General features: G+C 48.4%; 1 protein-coding gene across 1 annotated transcript in view; it reads right to left on the bottom strand.

Annotated features, from left to right (window-relative positions):
• Positions 1–17489, bottom strand: part of LOC124234384 (single-minded homolog 2) — a 48135-nt gene that overhangs the window by 23613 nt on the left and 7033 nt on the right. The window contains exons 2-5 of the mRNA XM_046651747.1: positions 14413–14495; positions 11263–11352; positions 4107–4215; positions 923–1008 (exon numbers count right to left, since the gene is read on the bottom strand). Of these exons, the coding sequence (XP_046507703.1) occupies positions 923–1008; positions 4107–4215; positions 11263–11352; positions 14413–14495 (368 nt within the window). The remainder of the gene's footprint in view (positions 1–922; positions 1009–4106; positions 4216–11262; positions 11353–14412; positions 14496–17489) is intronic.

A 17489-nucleotide genomic window follows, 5' to 3' on the forward strand; every position in this document is an offset into this window, starting at 1 on the left:
CTCTTCACACGCCCCTCCCTCCCTTTCTAACATGCAAATACTCCTGCAAAAGGGCTCCCATCCGCCTCCAGCTCCACAGTGATGAGCTTATGCCCTCTTTCCTCTGAGGCAGGAGGAACAGCAATTGCAGACTCCTGGGAGGAGGGCGAGGAACTCCAGAGAAGGGGGTGCTCAGCGCGGACTGCCCCCAACCTGCCCTTGCATCTGCAGAGGCTGACTCCCAGGCTGAGCGCAGCATTGCCCCGCGGCTCCTTGGGTGACCTACTCCTAGAGTCTGGAGTTAGCCAGAGCAAGCGGCACGTCTGGCAGAGAAGTGCGGCCAGGAGGAGCGAGGGCTGGCTCCGAGGCCCAGCACCGCCCCATTGGCCTGGGCGCCCTTCCGCTGGGCCTTCTTCTCAGCTCGTGTCTGATTAAGAAGGAGGCCATGATCCTCCCCTCAGGGGGCTGCTGTGACTATTGATTAGATTAGCCGAGAGGCTGCAGATGCACTCAGCATGGTCACATGCACCATCATCATCACTGGATTTGGCCGACATTCCAAGGGCAAGAGCGACATTTCTGTGCTCCGACTACTCACTGCTGACCCCAGGATGCTGCCCTGGAATGCGGATTCTCAGTAAACCCTAGGGGCGGCTGCTCCAGTGGGACCGACCGGTGTAGAACCTGAAGGTGCCGAGGAGATTTATTCCTGATCTACGATGAAATCCTGTCCGCCTGGCACAGCCTTGTAAAACACCAGCTCTCGCACTTGCCTTGCGAGCAGCCGGGAGCAGCGTTAATAGAAAGTTCTACACCAGCTACATTAGGCAGCGTGAAATGTTTAGGTCCTGTCCTCAGACGTTCCTGAGTGTGAAGCAAGATACCAAACACAGTGAAGACCCACTGCGCCCCCTCCCTCCCGCCCACCCGAGGCTCCTCGTACCTTGTATCCGCTGCACGTGAGGCCCGCGTTTCTTTTTGCCAAGACACACTTCATTCGAAGAAAGAATGACCTCTCTATCTCATACTCTGAAAGCAGAGTGAGGTTAGATTGGCAAACTGCCCCACGATGTTTCCCGTCCTTAGCCCAACAATATCCATAAACCCTGAGGACCAGATCCGGCCGCCAGGGGGCTCGTCCCAGTGTGCCCAGACCTGACGCAGCCGGCTTCCGCCTGTGGCCAGGACCTGGGTGGGGCTGGGAGATTGGCCCGCTCCTGCCCTGGCTTCTGTGTGCTTCAGAGGAAAGCAGCTGGGAACCCGGCCATAGCAAGAACTTGGGACACGCCAACCTGGGGCCAAGGTGAGGACTGTACGTGCAGTGGGCCCAGCCTGGCTCCTCCTGCGCTGGTCCCCTCGTGGCGGCCACAGAGAGGCCTGGTGCCAGGAGAATCGCCTTGGCCAGCCCTGGGGCAGGTGCCCAAGCCTGCCAGGAAGGCCCAGAAGCATCTGACTTCCCTCAGGGCAGTAGATTCTGAGTAAAAGTCACAAGGGCAGTCCCTTTCCCCAGCAGAGGGAGCCAGCCCCAGGGCACCTCCTGCCACCTGTGCCCGTGGGCACCGAGACTGCCCAGCAATGCGGCATGGTGGCCAGACCCAACTGACTCTCTTGGCCAGATCAAAGCTTTCACCCTCATTGACAGTCCTGGACGGACCACCCCCTCCTCTCTCTGGGGCTCTTACCCTCCCCACTCTCTCTTCTCACAAATGAGTCCCCTAAGGAAACACCATCTTCAATGAGGGGACGCCAGCTCTTCAAGGCAGGAATGGCGAAATGTCCTCACCCCTGGGTGAGGGCGAGGTCACTCCACTCTAAACAAACAGCCATTTGATGGTGGTTAATAAATTAATTTTTAAAGGAAGGTTCCCACTAGGAATGGAAGTGAGGCATTCCGCCCCTCCCCAAGGGCACTGCCCGGTGGAAGCCAGGGACTCGCTTAGGATGCCCCCTGTTTCCCCCAGCTGGAGAGGCTGCCATGTTTACCCACAATTCCTCTGCAGCAGGCTGGGGTTTGTGGGGCATAAGGCTTCCAGTTAACATGGCCACCTATCTGTACCATTTTCAAATAAGCCACGCTCAGCTCTAAAAAACATCACCCGGTAATTATCCAGTTTTGGGGAGAGCCCGTTTCTCATACAGTTATCATAAAACAATGGGTCAGTTCAGGCACAGAAACCAACTCTGCAGAGGAGAGATTGGGGAAAAAACCGGGGGCTTGGGACCCTGAAACCCTGCACGCTCGGTTGGCTGTGGACATTACTCAGTGGGCAACCCCAACCCTCCTAGCTCTTTCTACTTCTCCTCTTCTACTGTCGCTACACCGCAGCCTCCATCGAACCCCATGGAAACTGGGGGGGGGAGCATCTCATGATATTCCCAAGATTCACTTGCTGTCATTTTCTAAACACTTTTTTTAAGGCTATGACGTGGAAGGATAAAATGAAACCCAGAGCTCATGGGAGAAAACACAGTCCCATGGAATTAACACACTGCAATTTTTTAAAACAATAATGACACAATGTTCCGAGGAATTCTCCAAGACTCCCGCTGTCTTTGCCCAGGTTTAAACAACCCCATTGTGAAAGAAGCAGATCCAGGTGCAGCGTTTACTCCTGGCCCTCATTTTGTTAGACGTTACTTCTTCAGCGTCTTATTCATCCTCCTTCGTACAGCCAGACCACTTCCAAGGACTTAAGAATCACAGACCTCAGCTATAACTAAGACGCCCACGTCATCTCAGAGACCAACACGCCAGTCTCTCTCCTTGGGAAGGAACAATTAAACTCACAGTGACTATTCCTGGAGCTAGAACATGGGGGCTGCAGAGCTGTGTCTGCAAGGGGTTTTAAAACTGAGCGTGCTATTCTGTATTCGCTCCCCCGCCCTCAGAGTGACTTTTCCCGTGAGGACGCAGGAAGAACGGAACTCAATTTTCTCGCTGGCTGGCTACCCAACTCTCATCACTCTTGAAGTTCCTTCTCTTGCATTTTGTCCCTCTGGGCAATTTTGGCTAAGCTGGGATACCACAGTTCAAAGCAGACAAGAGACCCGTTGGTCAACATGCTGGTTGGTCTCATTGGACTGTCAGAGGGAGTTACAAGGCGGCCAGGGCTCCTGGAATAAGTTCTTCTGTGTCTTCCTAGCGTGTATCGAAATTGCAATTTAAAGAGTCATTTGTGTCATGATATGCTCCACATCCTCCACTGACAATCACACCACACCTGCCCTAACGCCACAGTAGGGACAGTGATGGGACTGTCAGGAAGAGGACCTTGTCCCCAGATGGAGCCAGGCCAGTGAGAGGGACCTGCCTCTGTCTAGACCAGGGCTTCTTAACCGATTCGCGCCATGGCACAAATCCTACAGATCCCTACTCGGAAGAGCCTTGTTAAATGCATAAAATAAAAACTATGAGATTACAAATGGAACCAACTCTGTTGGAAAATAGCTATCGAAATATTAAAACAGGTGGTGATATGGTTATAAAGGTGCTGCTTTAGTAACATATTAAATCACAAGATCCAGGAGTGGGGCTTGTAACTCCTGAAATTTCCAAATAGCAATGAGCATGAACCATATGTTTAAATACTTGCAACAACCGTAATGTGGTAAAAAAAAAAAAAAAAGTCTGTGATTTTTGTTGTTGGCCAAGCCACAGGTACTAGCGATAGTAAGATGGCTTATTGTCTGCAATCTAAAAGCCAAGGAAATGCTAAATTTCAACTAGAGAGAATAAAGAAGTAAGTTTCCCCATGCAATTTCATGCACCCCTGAGTTCTGTCCTCCGACTCGTTGGTTAAGAAGCCCAGGTGTAGATCAGTGTCGCTAGAATTCTAAAGCCAGAGGACATTAGGGGAGAAGCCTTGACTTTATCTCCTACCCAGCACCTCTCTGGGTTCCAGCACCTCTCAGACTCTGGAACATGAACGGGGATCAACAATGTTGCTGGAAAGGACAGAGGCATAAAAGCAAGTCCCTCTTGGTGGCTGCTGCATGTTTGCTGGAGAAGCCTGACGGGGCAGCCCAGTAGCACCTCCCCTTGGCAGCATGGGAAGCAAAGCCCTGGGGTCCCATTGAACAGCATCATCTTGTATTCCTCCTGGTTTCTTTTCGTCTGGAGGAAATACCTTGGAGCAGGTGATGGTGAAGAGGCTGATGGGCCGCGAGGACAGCCGTCATCTCGTCGTGGTCGGAAGGATGGATGTACTCATAAATGCTGTTGCCCGTGAGCTCCACCTGCCGCAGAGGGAAGGGAAGGATAAGGAATCTTCTCTAGGACCGCCTGGGGGGAAGGAGGTGTAGGGTGTGTGTATCACAGGTCTGCACCCGCCGGGGACCGCACTTTGACCTCCGCTGACACCCACACCTTCTCCCCAGGCAGAAACATTAGTCTTTTTGCAAGCAGCACCCTGAATTGTCTCCCACACTTTCCAACCAGGCCAGAGAGCAGAGGCTTCAGCTGAAAGCCAAGAGTCCTGAGCAGGAGGAACCGGAAAGTGAAGGATGAAAAAGGTGTGCCAGGGAGGCGGGTGACCCTAACGACCTGGGCGGCATCCTTCATATGGCAAACAGCTTAAAACAGACCTTTGCCCTTCGCCTGTGCTTGAGTGCTGCCTGAGGGGGCTGACCAGCCAGGAGACCAGGGCCACGGCCAGAGTGTTCTCCCTGCAAGAGCCTTGTCTACTCAGAGGCAGAGGGGCGGGACCCCCCGGGGGCTCCGCTGAGCTTGAGAAGGACTCGAACCCCGACAAAGGCCCTTTCTCCGTCGGCTCTGAGCTGTGCCCCTCAGGCCCTGCCCAGCCTCTTTCACGTTGCCAGGAACGTGTCTCTGGCCTTCCTAGGCCTGGATGACTGTGTTAACCCCTGGTTCCTGCCCACAGGTGTGGCTGGGTGGCTGCGTGACCTGCTGGAAGGTTTGGGCCCACTCCAGATAGCCACGTGACATGGGGTTACTTCCTGAGGCTGCTACACTGACACTCAGACACCACCTACTTCCAGACACACCCCAGGGAGGACACCATGGCAGGGCTAGAGGTCACGTCTGTGTTGGACAGGACCCTGCTTTGCAGGGGTGGGGGCTCTAGAGAAATACCATAGTATGACCTTCACACAGAGGTCCCTGGTGACTCAGTGCCTAACCTGGAGACCTTTCCTACTGTTCTCCCAAACACAAATGCCATGATAGGAGATGACAGGGGTTCTCAAGACCTGAGCCTCCTCACCCATCTCAAGATGGGCAGTGGCATAGAATGTTCCAGAAACTACCACCATCAGAGCAGCCTTCTGAACAGAGATGGGTGGATCCTATTTCAGAGGTACAATAGTGCAGACGAAGACAGTGAGTCAGCACACCCAGGACTGATCAGGGGGCCCCAGGGCAGTGATGGTACTTCTGTCACAGCCAGTAGGAGCCCCACAGCCCCGTGTGGGAAGAAACTCAAGGTGCGTGAGAAATTGTCCCTGGATGGCAAAGACCCTTGGGTGGGTCTGCAGAACTCTTCCTCAGCCCTGCCCCAAGGGGAGAGGAGCTAAGGGCGCAAAGACAGGCTTGCAAGAGCTTTGTCCCCAACCACCCCCTCGGTATTTTTAAGTGTGTCACACCACCTGCTTCTTCGGGAAGCCCGTTGCTCTCACTCAGAACAGAGACACATGATCTTCTGTCAAGGGGCAGCCAGGACCGTGCCACCTCACGCAGCAGGACAACCCCAGCCAGGCGGTTTAATGACATTCTCCCAGGAGCCACCGTGCCAAATGAGCAACAAGGCCATCAGCTCTTTACTTGGGACCAAGGGGCCATCGAAAGATGAAGTGATTTATCCCACTCCTCGCAGCCACTTCTTCCAATTCGTTAAGATGTGCGAGTTGTCTCTTTATTCAGAATTTATCCAAATTATATTTCTGGCCTGCAAAGCAATCTTGTCCCTAAAACGCCTTTCACAGTTCTATTTTCCCCATTATTCACGGAACGTTTCTTTCCAATCTTATGCAAACAGAGCAATGGAGGGAATCCTGGTCCAGAAACCCTCCAACCTCCCTACTGAACGCTCACCTCCCAAACCTGGCACTTTCCTAATGACCCAGATGGATATTTGCCTATGAATAAAGTTATTACAAGATTTCATTAAAAAATAAGGAATAAAAACTAGACATTCTTCCCTCAAGTCATTCCTGTTAATCCTTAAAACGTTTAAATAGGGACCAGCCAGGTGGCGAAGTGGTTGAGTTGGCACGTTCTGCTTGGCGGCCTGGGGTTCATGGGTTTGGATCCTGGGCACCGACATACACATTGCTCATTGAGCCATGCTGCGGCAGCATCCCACATACAAAACAGAGGAAGATTGGCACAGACGTTAGCTCAGCAACAGTCTTCCTCAAGCAAAAAGAAGAAGATTGGCAACAGATGTCAGCTCAAGGACAATCTTCCTCACCAAAAAAAAAAAAAAAAAAGTTTAAATAAACCAGCAACATTTAAGTCAGCCATTTGGGACAGGACAATCTCCTTTTTCCCAAGGAGAACGATAGAAATTCCTTGAGAAGCTCTGTCAGGTAGAGAGTGACAGAGGCTAATAAATAATGGAGCATATTTTTTTATTGATTCACAATTTCAACACTTATTTTTAAAATGAAAAAATAGCAAAATTGTTTGTGTGTGTTGGCCTATCATTTCTCCTTTACCCACTTTTTTAGGGAAAAATGATAATTCTGATTACCTCCAAGTTCTTATTTAGAAAAAAGCAATTGTCTTTTATAAAGCATCTTCATATACTTGCAGAAAGATTCCCTTTTGTGCTTACAGAGATTCTATTCTTGTTTTAATCCCCAAGTAGCTTCATGTGTTTTCCAAGATCCCGTTCTTATCACGTGTGTTTGGAGAATGAGAAAGGTGAAGGTTCATGAATGAAAAGTCTTGATTTTCTGAATACTTGGGTCAACTATAAAACTCTAAGGCTGTCTAGGAAGTCTAACAGTCTTCAAATAGCGGAAATGTTTTTAAAGAACAAATTTTGGAATGATAAAACAGCGCTGACCTTGACTCAAAATTATGGTTGACATGGCGTTTCCTGTATTTACATATCTACTCGTGCTTTTGAATGTTGAAAGAAATGTGGCTACCTCACCAAAAAAAAAAAAAAAATTATGGTTGTTGTTATATAACTCCCCAGATCTCATACATCAACCTTATTAAAACAGACCCTCCGTGGGATATTTTAGTATTTGTAAAACCCCGCTAACTACAAAATGAATTGCTTGCCTACTAAGAGCTTTTTTATGTTTCGCTGAATAGCTTTTCTTCCTGCCAAGAAAGCTACATGTGATAAATACAGAACTAAATGGATACATTCTGGGTCGCCATAAGGGGGAAAGCGACCCAGAACGCAGAAAACACACGTCACTCTGCTCTGGGTGTTTTCCTGACTATGGTAAATTAAACATTTAAAAATAAAATGGTTTGGGTTTCAGGGTTCAAGTTATGTCAACAAACATAAAACGCTGTCCTTTCTCTTTATTTCAAAAGTGAAAGGATTAGGTCTTATGGCCCCGAACAACGCCATGGCTATTTTTACGGCCGAGCTTCTAGCCGCAATCTCAAATATTACATTTTCCTTCATGTGTCTCATAAACAGCTATTTCATACATATCTATATCTATTTGAAAATGTATACTAGTTACTTAGATGCTATATAATGTATGCAACTTTGGTAAGGAAATTTAAACCACAAGGATCCTTAAAAATGTTCGCAGAAATACCGAGCAAATACCCAGGGCTCTTCCTTCTTTGACTATGTCAGTCAATTATATTAACCAAAAAACCCTGGAACGAAGTCATTTAATAACTTACATGGATGAAGCACGCTTCCCCAGTCTGGCTCTTCCACATAGATATGAATTCGACTCTATGAATTATTATGTATTATTTCTGTGCACGTACACCGAATAGAATTTTCAAGCCAGAAGCTGGGCCCTAGTTCCCGACACTCAGCCCGTGGGCTGAGCAGACAGCTTGCATTTTGGGGTTGTCTCTCTCACTCTTTGGTACAGCAAGGATCTCTGTGTTTACTAATTTAAAAGCAAAAATAAACTAATAAAATCTGCCATATGAAGTAGATTTCTTAATCCGACACTCATTTAAAAAAAGTTCAGTAAAAGTCCTTGAATTGAGATGACCTCATAACGCACAAAGAATCATTTTTATACTCTCAGATAATTCAGATAGTTGTTTAGACGTTGCAGATTTTTTTTTTAAAAAAACACCACTTTGCTGTGAATTATCACACAATTATGGCAAACCTAAGAGCTTATGTTCCCTAGGAGCTGCTAACATAGAGTTTAACCCTGAATTAATGTAAAAGATTGCTGTTACTTAATGAGATAATGTCATTGAGAGTAATTGAAGGTTCTTCGAACATGAAGGGTGCTTTGTAAATATAAGCTATTTCTACTATCTTTATTCATCAGAAAATCTGTTTAAAGGGTTATTCTGACTACTGGGTAAAATTTTGTTAACGCTTTTATCTCTGGTGATTTAAAAAAAATTTAAGCTTATTTTAATAAGCTTAATAAGATTTAATAAGTTTTCGTGTTTGATATATTTGCTTAACTTTTTACTACCAATAAAAATAATCTAAAAGGTGCAAAAATCTTTTTTTTAAGAAAAGAGAAGTTGAGTATTTGACATCCTATTCAATACTTCATTTTACTATTTAAGTAAAGAAGACAGAAAAAAATACACATTGTGATTCTGCCTAGATTGCCTTCTGCAGAGTTAATGGTGAACAGGAGGCAGATCTGAGGGGAAAGACTGTCGCTGCTTATTTAAACAGTTCCCCACGGAAGACTCCCCAGGCACGAACGAGGGCTCGCGTCTGCATTAGAGTGTTTTTGTAGCTGGAGACTGAGGCCAGCGCAGTCCCGCCAAGAGATCAGGAAAAAATCCCTCGCTCTACACAGACCACCAGTTTGACTTATCTTTTTGTAAATTGACACTTCTCCCGGCAACATATAGATAGAAGGCATCTCTACAACTTCCTTGAAAAATGGTAGTGTATCACTCCCTCCCCTTTCACAATTAGGATACAAAGTTTTATTTCTGCATTATGACCAAAAGGAGATGCAATTTTCATTGTGCTTCTGTTTAGGTTTCCTTCTGTGGAGTTAATGGTGAACAGGAGGCGTATCTGTCACCCATCCAATATTTTGGTCGCTTTTGATTATCATGTTCATAAACATTCTTATATCCCACATAAAGAGAGAAAAATGACTGAGAGATGTAGGATGCTAGCTCAAGCAGCTTGGCTGAATGAACTGGAATGGTCTGGTATGTGCGCAGGCCCTTATGAGGTGACAGGACATTCCAAATGTCCACATAGCCCTCATATGTGCCCACCAACCAACACTATTTGAAGTTCAATGCTAATGAAACTGCGGTGATGCCTGATGTTGTGTAGCTCCCTATAGCTTATAAATCACATAAAATGGGCACTTTGATATGTTTCTTACCATGTTCCTAAAAGAGGGGTAGAGCAGACATTATTATTTTAGTAATGGTTCAGAGAAGTTAAGTACCATTCCCTATCAGACAATGAAAACCATATAACTGAATGCATTTCCCTTTTTGCTTTGACTGCTAGGGAGCTCAAATGTAAATTTAATATATGATAACAGCGACTTTACCTATTTTAAAATACATTTGACCAGTCATAATGAGAAAACATTTCAAATGACAAATATGTCATTTGTCATAAATGTTTGTGACATTATTATAAAAGTAATCAAGTCTTTATAAATTAGGATAGAAAAACTTAAGTAATCCGATCAAAGTCACTCAGCCACAGATCAAGTCAGGAGTAGAAACCAGGCTGGGTACAACTAAAGGGTCTTAAATAATTCTAAATAGGCCAAGGTGGAAATTCAGAGAATAGTAACTTTGGAAAATATAAAAACAGTAAATGTCATGTTCCCGTTCTGCCAGTATACTCATGAATCAAGTAGGTGTAAGAGCCAAACTTTAGTAACTCTTATCTCGGAGACCTGGTTTCATAAAAAAACAGAAAAGGAAGAAAAAAGAAAGCACCAAACAATTTTAATATGAGATTCACTTTAAAGGACTTTGCATAAGAAACACATAGGCACAGAAACCCACTGGGACATGAATAAGGACACACATTGGAAGAGAAGGTGGTAAACAAGTGGCAACTTTAAAAAACGTATTGGCAGAAAAAGAAAAGGAATACGTCAGATGCAGGTTTCCAAAGCGGTAATTTTGTTTTTCAATGAGAAAACCCGCGCCACATTAATTGGCTTGTTTTATTTTGGCTTTACTGGAGGAGGCTAGTGTAACATGGATTCTTCACGTGCCTCCTGGGAGCCCATTTCCTGTATCTAATTAATTCTAGTGTGTCTTCAGCTGTGATGAAAAAAGGCACTCTGATAATTCACAATGTAAAGAAACATTTAGTCCCTATGTATATAAAAAATGTGACTTTTAGAACTAGGATCCACGCTTGTTAAATCAGAAATGTGAATGGCAACAGTTAGACCACCCCTCCCCCCATCCGAATGGGCCCAGAGAGCAGCTAAATTCTCCACCAAACCCTCAGCCTGATGGAGACAGATAAAGCTGAGTGCATCTCTTTCCTCTAAGGGATGAACTCCTTTTTAGAAGGGGGTTCCAGAAAAATCGGTAATATTTAAATGTTCTAAAGAAACCAGGACCTTGCTGTGCAAAACAGTAGTAAACTGAGTTTTATGAGTTTCTATCACAAGCATATAAAATGCTTTACTGAAACGACCACTGAACTGGAAAAACTCAGGAAAAATTACCCTGAATTCCATGTGAACAGTCATAAATCTACCCCCCTTTTCTCTCTCCCCAAAGCACATTCTGCATAAAATCCATGTTCGGCACCAGCTTGCCCCTTACTTTCACAGCAACTCCCAATACCACATGCAGACCATCAACTGCGGACTGAAAAATCTCCCTTTGTGAAGCTCTTGTTAGTGGCAGAGAGCATTACTGTATAAGCAGAATCCAGGCGATGGGACTGCATCTCAGAACAAGGCTGGCCATTGCAAAGATAGCCTGGTCATTAATCCCAAGGGAAAAAGAAACTAAAAAAGTGAAGTATAACACAGAGAAGAGAAGCCCCACGGGACAGCCTAAAAAGATGATTTGGCAATTTTGGATTATGTGCATACACAAAAGCAGACGTTGGGTAAGACTGTCAAGATCCACCAACACTTAATTTAATATTTTGGTTGTACATAAAATTAGGCAATACCTACCTGGGACAAGCCTAAATGTACAGAAGCTGTTTCTGATATATACATGATTTTGCCATCAGATGCTACCACAAAAACGAATCCGTCCAAAGTCTGTAAAAGAAAACGTGTCAGGGTAAGAGATGATAGTTACACATTAGAGTCAGGTCTGATGGGTGTACCGTCACTGGGATGGAGGAAAGTATAAAACATTATCATCAAGGTGTATTTATTAAGAGCAGAAATGGAGCCCAGGGCCATGGGAAGGATGGTAGGTTACGACACTCAAGGTTTCGTTCCCGGCCAGGTTCTCAAATGCTTTTAAAGCACTTTAAAACCAGTCTTACGTCCACATCACAAAAACCATGCAAAACATTTGAGAATTCCTACCATGCTCAGTTTAAATGTAGTAGCTTTATTGTTTGGGGTTATTTTAGCACTTAGCACAAATCCGGAGTTCTATGGTTCTTAGGGGAAAATCTACCGCTATATAGACCATTTTATGTCATAATTGGCTGTCGTTCGTACCACTAGGACATAAGCTTTATTTGCCACAATTTGCTAGTTACCCCTAAGTACCATTTGAATAATAAATTCCGAACACTACCAGTCCCCAGAAAATAAAAGAAAATGCCTGGTTATTTAAAGAGACTATGACTACAGAATTAATTATTTAGAATTTGCAAGAGATCAAATAACCTTTGCAAAATTCAAGGGGAAAAAGTATCAATTTCTGAAAAATTAAAACAATCTACATGATATTCTGATTTTGCCTAGGTTGGCTGGCCCTCAAAAAAATAAAGTAAAATTATAAGAGGTAATTAAGACAAATAAAAAAGTAACGATTTTATTTATGTGTGGTGAGGATAAAAAGACTAAATTATTTTTTGAAAAAGGAAACTGCATTTTATTTACCCGTTCATATTTTAGATCCAGAACCAAAGAAAAGCAATAAAGTTGGTGAAAGACCCATACAACCCACAATGCTACCCCCATAAAAAATATTCCAAATTAATTTCTGGCCACAAATTCTATTTTTACAGCATGTAATTGAAACCAGATTACCTTTGGGTTTTTCTAAATCCACCCCCTTTTTGGAGGGGGGCCTAAGGAGAATGTAGTAGAAATGAAACTTGAAAGATATCTTTACACTCTGTTGTCTCAAATACAATTTTGCTGCAAAAATTCTTTGCCAACTAAATTATTATCTTTCCCTCCGCTGAGGCTGAAATCAACATCTTGATTATGAGCCTTACTTTCACGTTTCTAACTCAGCTACAAAATATTTTCCCAACTAAACTCCGTTTCAAAAATACAAATGATACAGCAATTTCTAAAGTTATAAACGTTGGGGCACATTTTGCATTCCTGCTGAACTCCAAACTCATTAAAGAGATACATTTAATGAAACAGTATCTGACAGCTAGCCATATGAGTTAAAAGAGAAAAAATTATCATAATTAAATTCTGAAAGTTGCCAGCAGTAGCTAAAAAAATAATATCCTTAACGGAAAATGTTGGGTAGCCTTCATAGCTTCAAATTACCTAATGCGCTTGCATGTACATTAACTGCAAAGACGCCGTCCACACACCACTCCGGAATTAATTAAATGCACAGTGGGAGAAACTTGGGGGTGTTGACTTTGCCCACCAGGTTTTCACTGGAGTTCCCAGGCACTTAGTTGTCCCTGATATTAGTGTCACTTATAATATGTAAGAGTGTCAAACATGCAAAATACCGCGCGCGGAGCTGGAAGAGAGGGTGGGAGGAGAGCGCGGGGCGCGCGGGAACGACTCCAAGAGCGCCATTACCCGCCCGGCTCCCACACCGTCCGCTTTCTGTTGTAAAGCTTCGGGTTTCAAATATGCCCCCGGATCTTCTCTTCCCCAAGGCACGCCTTTTTAAAAAATAAATCACACTGGGGCATTTGGGGCAAAAGAGTTTTGAAAAGATCTGCTTTTTCGAAATGCGGAGCTCATGGCCGACTGGCCAACCCAAGTCACAGTGTCCCGCGGCCAACTTTTTTTTTTCTTTTAAAGAAAACACAAAATAGAAGGAGGAAATGCAAAGTAGCTCTCGGTAGGCATTTTTCGATGGCAGAGACAAATGACGGGAGGGGGGGAATGAATCGGGTCGTTGATGAGGCTCTGTAAAGGGCATTTGAAAGATTCCGAGGCACGAGGCTTTGCTGTCCCCGCCTAGCGCCAGCCGCCAACTTGGAAGTGGCCAGTCGTGCGCACGGTTGCTCGGCCCGCGCCCCAAACACTGTGGAGGGAAATCCGAGGTCAGGGGCGGTTTAGCAGCCGTGGACTGAACGGCTCCCGGGCTGGGGCGCTAAGGGACGGGCCACAGACCAAGCAAGGGTTCTCTCCTTGAACCAGGTGACCCCGGAGGCGCACCATGTCGTGAGCTAGATCACTCAAGAACTGAACCACTTGGGTTGAACCCGGCTCCACCACTTGCTGTGTGACCTCAGGCCCGTTACTTAACCTCTCTGTGCCTCAGCTTCCTCCTCTGAAAAAAAAAATGAAGCTAAAAATAAAGTCCACTCTAGGTGGGTGGTGAAGCCAGGAGATATGGTAAGATTTAGAACAGAATCTGGCCCGTGGTAAACTCTCAATAAATGCCAATTGTTAATATTCTATTAGTGATGCTGTGTCTCCTTTATTTCCCTCCAGACACACACAACTGTCAGACGCCTTAGAGCCGCGGCACTCTAGCTCAAGGCGTCCTGATCATTCTTTCTCTGGCTCCAGCGCCTGGCACAGCGTCTGGCACGGAGGAAGCTCTCCATAAAAGTTTGCTGAGGGAAGTAAAGTTGGAAAGGACTTAACCACGCCCAGGGGCGCCCTTCTGCCTAGGTCTGGGGGTGGGGGGGCGGCTAGAGAGTCCCGGGGCTGCAGGGTGGGGGCGTCGAGGTGCCGGGTAGGGGTTGGGGCTGGCCCGAGGCTGCACTCGTTGAGCTGAGTCCATACTCGGATCTGACCCTCCCAGGGGGTGGGGAAGCCTCTTGCTCGGGGTCTGGGCATTATTTCGGGATGACTGCTGCAGCCTGAGGGCGGCCTACGGATCCGCCCCGAGCTCCGTGGGGAGGGACGTCTGGAGACCGGGATGGCGGGGTCGGAAGGGAGCCTCCACCCGGGCGCCCGCAGGGCCGTTGGCGGTGCCTCTACCTGCAGCAAGTGTGATCCCAGCTCCTTGGCGACGCTGTCCAGGGGCCCGGCGCGGCTAGGCTGTCCCCACGCGTCTCCTAAACCTGGGCGGGAGAGTAAAGCAAATCAGTAAACGGCAGCGCTCAGCCAGAGGCCGGGGCGCCGGGCGGGGCGCACGGAACCTCCGCACCCGGCGACCTGGTTGCCCCGGAGTCCCGAGCGTCCTGCGTGCCGCCTACCCCCGGACCCTGCAGGCCACCGTCTGCACCCTCTCCGTCGCTCCTTTGCCCTCGATTAAAAAGAAAAAGGTCAGAGGAGAAATTCCTGCCCCGCCAAGGCCTCAGGTCCAGGCGCCCGGCGCGCACTGAGCCCGCCAGGCTCCCGGGGGTCGCTCAGGTGCTCACGGCTCTGAAATTGCTGTTTTATTCGAAATGCCACAAAGTAATCTAATCCGCTTTGAAATCGGTCATCCTCGTCGCCAAACGGGGATATCGATCTGACCCGTATTTCCCCGAGCACCCTCCCTCACCCCTCCCTTCCCCGCATCGCTGGCAACCACGTTTTCCCAAAGACAGCCAGCCACCGACGAAAAGCCCTCCCCGATCTTTTGGCATATAAAAAAAGATCTTTTTTCAACCTCTTGTAATCTCTCGGACGCGCCGGCCCTTACAGGCGCCCTGGGAGCTCCAATCCAAGAGCTATAGCCCAGGCAGGGTTTACCTGGGGACTTCCCGAGCGCAAACTCCAAAGGAGCCTGCGGCGGGGCGGGGGATGGGCCGAAGGCAGTGAGAGCCGATGGTAACTAGGTAGTGTCTGTTGTCACTTAATTGGGGTCCCCTAGCGCCTCTGCTTCTTAACCGGCCCCTCCCAAGGCCTCCTGTTGCTCCCCACCACCTCCTCGAAGGCCACCAGTGTTGCAGAAAACGCACCAGGGGAAAGGCGGCCGTGCCCAGCAGACCTCCCTCTGCTGCGCCCTCGGCTCAACTGCTGCGACCCCGGAGATCCCAGGCTTTTCCCCGCACCCTCGGGAGGAAGCTGGAAAGCCGAGTAAGGTTTCGAAGCAAAGCGCTAAGCGCCAGCTGGGAGAAACCCCCAGCCGCTCCCTGGAGTCCCTTCGCTGGGGGCCTGGCCCTCAACCCTGCAGTTAGTGCCGCAGCCCTAGCGCGAGGTGGCAAAGGCCTGTGACCTCTGTCTCAGCCTGCGCCCCGTTCCCTCCCCCGCAGAGAACGCGCCCCCAGGCTCCAGGCCCACTCGCGCATCTCCCACGCCCGGCTGCGACCCTGTGCGCTATGGCTACGCTGGCGCGTTCGCCTCCCCTCCGCCCAGAACTGCGGGCCAGGCTGGCCTCCAGCCCGTTGCGCGCGGGGAGTGTGGGACCAGAGGCCAGAGCCCGACGCGCAGGGCAGGGAACCCTGCCCAGCCACGGCGAATCCAGGCACTGTTTCCAGGACCGCAAAGCCCCTCTGAGCGGGCGGCGGGAGTGGGTTCCCGGAGAGTCGCTGCGTAGCCGCCCTGGGTCGCCCACTGTCCCTGCGGGCGCCCGGTGCATCCCGGCTTCTGGAAGCCTCGACCCCAGAGACGCGGAAAACGCACCCCTAGCGCGAGGGAGCCTCCCTGGCCCAGAGCACCTCGGGGCCCAGCCCCTCTCCCCCTGCCCCCCGGCTTTGGAGACCCTTCCAGACAAACTCTGTTGGGCAACCAAAAAAGGGATGACCTTTAATTTCTCCTCCTGGGCTCTAGGAATTAGGGGCTTACCCGGGTCTCCCCAGAGGGAAGTGGCTGATTTCCACACATCCCGATCTGATCCCACAAATAGGATCGCAGTCCCGCAGCGTCCGCCACGTGAACCGAGGTGTCTCCTTAACCCCAGGAGACCACTGTCCGCCCCATTCCGCTCCCCAGGATGACCACAGTGACCACAGTCGTGCGCCATTGGCTCTCACGGGCAGGTCCTTCCTCCCCTCACATCCAGGCAGCCGTCCTGGCGGTAGTGTTTAATCCACTTAACCAGAAATGGAAAGAACCAAAACTTCAAAGCTGCGGGGCTTGAATGAAGAAATAATTTAATAAGAGCCTGGGGAAGGCTGATTTCTGAAAGTGGACAAATGTGCTCTGGCAACAGTCCTTTACCCTACTCATGGGTTCTTCCCCCGCTTTGGGCCAAGCCACCCTTGCCTGGCTCGGTGGGGACAGTAGTCTCAGCCTCCCGGCCTTGGGCTTCTAGAAGAGTCTGGGGCCCAGCGACCTGGGGAAATCTCCACCTTCAATACTGACCCCCAGACCAGATTCCCCATCCAGCTCTCCCAAAAGCTTTGTTGCAGGCTCTAGTCTTGTGTGCATTGAGTACACGGGACAATTTTCCCTATAACTCAAATACCCTGATACTTTAAGAGAGACTTAGTCCCTTGTATCATTACCATTTTTCCCACAACTTCCCGAAGCCTCCACTTTTCGGGCAGAGATTTGGTCCAACAGCCCCTTCCGGACCTGGCAGAGGTGGTAGGTGTGGGGGAGATCCCCTCCAGCATCCCTGCCCCCATGCCACCTCATCCCAGGGCCTTGGTGCTGCCAGCTCTTCCATTAGAAACCACCGTGGGCGAGGCCTTTCGCTCAGCCCATAAAAATCTACTTTAGGCTGAACACGGAGACCAAAAAAGGTAAGATTTGTAACAAAAAAATAATCATCTTGGTACTATAAAGCCATATATACTCCCCAAAAAGCGAGGCCCTGGGCATGTGGCCCTTACCTGGACCTAACAAAGGGCTTTATTTGTTTGAAAAATGAGAGGAGTGTAAGAAAAGACTGGACTAAGTTCCTCCAAGGTTATCAGCCATTGGTGGTCTGTCTTACCTGATCTCGGGAGCCACTCTTCACTTTAGGGGAGCAGCTTGGGGTCCCAAGCCCCACCTGTGGCTTCCTGCAGGGGTCCAGCTTGTCCTTCATGTGTCAGCAAGGGAATCTGAGGGGGACTTTCAGCTACTGGGAGTCCAGATGGCCAGGTAGGTCATGGGGAGGGCGTCAGCCACTAGGTCAGAGAGAAGAGGAGCCAGGTATCCTGCTTCCCCCTTTGCCTGTGAGGATGTGTGGGTGCCTGCAC

Source organism: Equus quagga, unplaced genomic scaffold, assembly GCF_021613505.1.
Source record: "Equus quagga isolate Etosha38 unplaced genomic scaffold, UCLA_HA_Equagga_1.0 73442_RagTag, whole genome shotgun sequence".
Lineage (NCBI taxonomy): Eukaryota > Metazoa > Chordata > Mammalia > Perissodactyla > Equidae > Equus > Equus quagga.